The sequence below is a fragment of the Eurypyga helias genome, unplaced genomic scaffold, assembly GCF_000690775.1.
Source record: "Eurypyga helias isolate BGI_N326 unplaced genomic scaffold, ASM69077v1 Scaffold40364, whole genome shotgun sequence".
NCBI lineage: Eukaryota > Metazoa > Chordata > Aves > Eurypygiformes > Eurypygidae > Eurypyga > Eurypyga helias.
This window is the reverse complement of record NW_010248827.1, coordinates 1-4869: the sequence shown is the minus strand read 5'-3', so window position 1 is coordinate 4869 and position 4869 is coordinate 1. Positions and strand designations below refer to the sequence as shown.

The 4869-nt window shown below is 41.6% G+C and overlaps 1 protein-coding gene across 1 annotated transcript; it reads left to right on the top strand.

Annotated features, from left to right (window-relative positions):
- Positions 1–689: 689 nt before the first annotated feature.
- On the top strand, positions 690–3413 carry LOC104509302 (zinc transporter 5-like; the record flags this gene model as incomplete). Its single annotated transcript, XM_010151191.1, has 3 exons — positions 690–916; positions 2236–2364; positions 2967–3413. Coding segments are annotated over 3 exons (527 nt in total), but the record flags the coding sequence as incomplete, so codon positions are not given.
- Positions 3414–4869: the final 1456 nt, after the last annotated feature.

Below are 4869 nucleotides of genomic sequence, written 5' to 3'. Positions count from 1 at the left end.
ACCCAAACCATTCTGTGATTCTCTTATTCAGAAGGCAAGGTGGTAAAGAAGAAACTTTCTTTTCAAATCTCAGATCAAACTGGAAGCTGACCAGGAAGGGTAGTATATGTAACATTTCAGCATAGCTACTTCTTAAAATATTTCCCCTAGTAGTTAGAAGGTATTTACCAACTGCCTGGCTTAGAAAAAAATCCATGAAGGAATGAGGATTTTTGTGTACGTTTATCAGAGCATAAGCATTTTAGCCAACAGTCTTATATTTCATGGGTTATTTTACATCATTTTGTTGTCTGGCATTTTTGTGAAGTCTGCCCATACTCTTAACTTTTGCAACATTCTTTCAAATCTTGACACTTAACTAGCACTAATTTTACAAACGGTTAGAGATCATTTTTCGGCACCCTTCGAGTGTACACTGAGAATGCCACCCACTGTTAAGGCAGTGTAAAGGACTATTAATCTGCACATGGCTGCCTGCACTGTAATTTCTTTTTTTTTTACATTGATTTGTAATTAAACATTAGAAAAGCTAAATGTCATGTTTAATTTTGCACCCAGCCAGGTCGGTAGTTGCCTCTTCCTAGCTTGAGGGGTGTTTATTTTATTTAATAAACCCTGTGCTTCCGCTATTGAACATAAATTTTACACAGTACTGTTCAGTTTAATCACACAGTTTATTTTGTTTTCAGGTGTGTTTCTGCACGTGTTAGCAGACACTCTTGGCAGTGTTGGTGTTATCGTATCCACGATATTTATTCAGCAATTTGGATGGCTCATAGCAGATCCGCTCTGTTCTCTTTTTATCGCGACACTGATTTTTCTTAGCGTTATCCCACTGCTGAAAGATGCCTGTCAAGTGCTTTTGTTGAGGATACCTCCAGAACAGGAGAAAGATCTGCATGCTGCTTTAGAAAAGGTCAGGACTACAATTCTAAATGTTTTCATATACAAGCATGCAAAACTATAACTGGTTTTAATAATTATTAAACTGAAATATTTCAGTCTGACAGCTTCCGTTATCTTAGGCAGCTTCATGTCTCCAGTTACTTTAAACCTATTTTACAGAGATCTCACAGGATTAGAACATCTATTGTTTAAAGTTGTTTTGCAACTAAAAATACTTGTACTGTTTTTTGCTGTTACGGATAGCTCATGACTGCAGACAAGTGTGATAACACTGTGGGAAAGAGCAATTCATGAGAAGATGATAGGAAAAGCACTTTAAGAAGTACATCACAGTAAAACAATACGCTTGCTGTAGGTTGACCCCAGCCAGCAGCCAGGCATCCACACAGCCACCTGCTCCCTTCCCGCTTTGCCGCCGTCACTGCCGGTGGAACTGGGGACAGAACAGGGACACCACAAGCAGCGATATAAAGGCAGTTTAGCAGGTGAAGGGAGGGAGAAGGAGAAAACCGCGCAGTGCACCACCTTCCACAAGCAGAGTGCTGCTCAGCCAGTCTCTGAGCAGCAGCCACCTCGACACCCAAAATCTCTCCTTCCTCCTCTACCCCAGTTTTTACTGCCAAGCATGATGTCACATGGCACGCCAGATCGCCCTGCCCAGCTTGGGTCACCTCTCCCAGCTGCGTCCCCTCCAACTTCTTGCCCACTCCCAGCCTCCTCGGTGGGGTGAGGGCAGAGTGGGAGGAAGAGAAAGCCTTGACAGTGCCTGAGCTCTGCTTGGCAACAGCCACAACCATCAGCAGGTTGTCAGCACGGTTTTAGGCACAAATCCAAAACACGGCACCTTACCGCCTGCGGTGAGCGAAGTTCAGTCTGTCCCAGACAGACCCAGTACAAAGATTAATTTCAAAAAATGGTAGATTACGGGAAGGTATGATGTCTCTGAATCAAGTTCGGCTGTGATAACTAAACAGCTGCTTATCCTGTAGAGTGTAATAGCAGATGCCCTCGAAGCACCCAGCGAGCTTTCTGGTTGTCCTGTCCATTGATGTTACTGTGATCGGTACACTAAATCAGTTTTCTCTCATCCTGTTTAGCATTGCACGATGCTGGGTTTTTCATTTAGTTTGACTTTTAGCTTCTGGTCTTTGACAGCAGCAGCAAGGTGACCTTTCAACACGATGTATTTCAGTATACAGCTTATCTGGAAACCTGCTTTGCTCTACAGCTTTGTTTCCCTATGAAATATTTGCTACCAATATTCATGTAGATGCAGGAATTTAAAATATGTTGTGAAAATTAATAGCTGCTAATGTGATTTCTTTACAGATTCAAAAAATAGAGGGAGTTATATCCTACAGGGATCCTCATTTTTGGTGTCACTCTGCAAGTGTTGTGGCAGGTACAATACATGTGCAAGTGGTATCGGATGTGATGGAACAGAGAATTGTACAGCAGGTAAGGTGCAAGGTTTTTAGGCCCTAATATCTTAATTTCTTACTCTGTGGCCCTTTTTTTCATTGTAGACTGAAGTTTGAAGCTACTGTTTGTGATTATTTTTATAGCTGTTAGTTAATATCTCAGAGCTGGTGTCTAAAGCTGCACTTCCCCTTGCCTGCTGGCTTGCAAGTAGTTGCTTGAAGAGTTGTTTGCTAAAACATCTGGCAAGACAATAACAAAAAAAGATGTGTTTGGTTGTGTCACTGTTGAAAGCAGTGCTCTGTCTGCTTGGGAAAAGGAGGAGGAGGTGGATTCCATGCTGCAAAACAGACAGTAAACAGTAGAGATGTTTGGATTCTAATTGTGGGTTTGTAACTGTCTGTCTGCCTTGGGGTTTTGTGCTCCTTAAAAAGACACAACTTCCTTAGGCAGGACATTGAGACTGACCCCTTACACAGAACTTGCGAAGACAAACCCTTTGAAGCTAGGCTTTGCTTTCCTGAAAATTGGATTCTTTATGATGATTTTAAGTCTACAGTATTTCAGAACCAGAATACTGCAAGTTACTGTGAAATGCCTGTAAAGTGTAATACTTATGTTAACAGCTCCATTCTGTTCAGGTTACAGCAATTCTGAAAGATGCTGGTGTAAATAACCTAACTGTCCAAGTGGAGAAGGAAGCTTATTTTCAACACATGTCCGGGCTCAGTACAGGATTTCAGGATGTCCTTGCAATGACTCAGCAACTGGAATCCATGAAATACTACAAAGATGGTACTTACATCATGTGATACACAGTTGTGTTCACCAAAGGAGGTGTAAATGGTGAAGCTGTAGGATTCCACATTTGTATCACTTATTGTCAAGAGATCTTGCACATACATGTACAGAAACAAATGTACTATATATTTGAATTTTTTAATCATACTATCTTTATTAAAATTGGATCAAGATGCTTTTATAAAGGAAAGGAGGTGGACTTGAATATTTCCTGTGTATGTGATGTGCAATAATGGAAATCTTAAATACTGTACTTGGTGTTTACTAAACAGAAGTCTTGCAACTTGTGGATGAGCACAGATATATTCCATACTTTCTGCCAAGTATGGAACGTCATGATTATAATTTCAAGTTAGCACTGGGAAATTGAAGTAGTTTATATTGAAATGCAAACGTAATCAACTGAAAAAAAAATATTTTTCTTTCTTTCAAACATATCTCGAAGGCTCTTTGAATGGAAAAAAAAAAAGCGCGTTTATTATGGGGATTAAAAACCAACGTGAAGTCTTGGTTTTTTGCACACTTTGTTATATGAAAGAAATACGCAGTTTTTATATTATGTCTTGGCATATAAATCTGCTTTCTAAACTTAATGCATAAGAGCAAATAGATGTTACCACTTTAAATTTGTATCAAGGTGGGGTTTTTTTATGGAGAGAAATCCACAGTTTAGCAGGGAGAAACTGGGAGTCTGTCATTTACTTGATTTTTTCATAGTGCTGTAAGACAGCTGCATGTGCTTTGTTACCCAAGGAAGCAGCTGAGGTTTAGAAAGCTGAACTTGAGTCAGCCACTTGCTGAAACAAACTTGGCCCCTTGCTGAAACAAACTGCAAACTGAAACTTCTTGACTTGCAACAATGTGTTTAAGCAAGAATTATGCGTGCTGGGGTATTAATGCTGCAAAGAAAGCAAATCTCTGTCTTCAGTGAAAACCTGTCGAGGCTCACAGATGTCCCCAGAGGTAGTTACATTTTTCATCATTCTGTGTATCAGGCAGTCTTGTTTTGTTACCCTGTTCTCTTGTTCTGGTGTTTAGGATCTGTACCTGATATGAGGCCAGACTTTATACTAGTGGAATTTGAGGACAGAGTGATAGAGAAATTACATGTTTAGACTCACTAGCAATGCAGCTGAAATGTCCTTGAGCAACTCCTCTTGTGATGCGGTTTCTTTTGTAACTGTTAACAGGCTCACATTCCACTCTCCTCCTCCCGTGCCGTGATAAAACCCTGACTGCAGTACAGGCCCAACTTGGAAAAAGGTGGCCAGAAAGCCTCTGAAAGTTGCACTGTGTTTTACACGGAGCGATGAATGCTGACCCCACAAACCACAGCCCCTCGCTGCTTGGGATAGCAAGTTCTGCTTTCTAATGGTCTCTGCCTTCAGCACTGGTTTTGTCACCTTGCCTCCTCCGGAGGTCTGCTGGGTAACACTGCTGCAGTTGCACTCAGCCTGCAGGAACAGCGAAGAGCTTCGGGTGATGTTTACATGTGCCACTCACTTTGGAGGGGCTTGTACTGGAGCTGACAGCGTGTCACCAAACCGAGCATTAGCCCTATTGCGATAGGTCAGTGAAGAGGGGAGTGATTCTTCCTTTTCAAATCACATTAGCTTAACATAACCGAAAAGTCTCCGTGCTTGCCACAGCGTGCTCAGAGCAAATGGTGGTCTCCTGCTTCAGCTGCTAGCAACAGCACTTAAATTACAGTGGCTGGGACAGAAGTGTGGCCAGCAGGTCGAG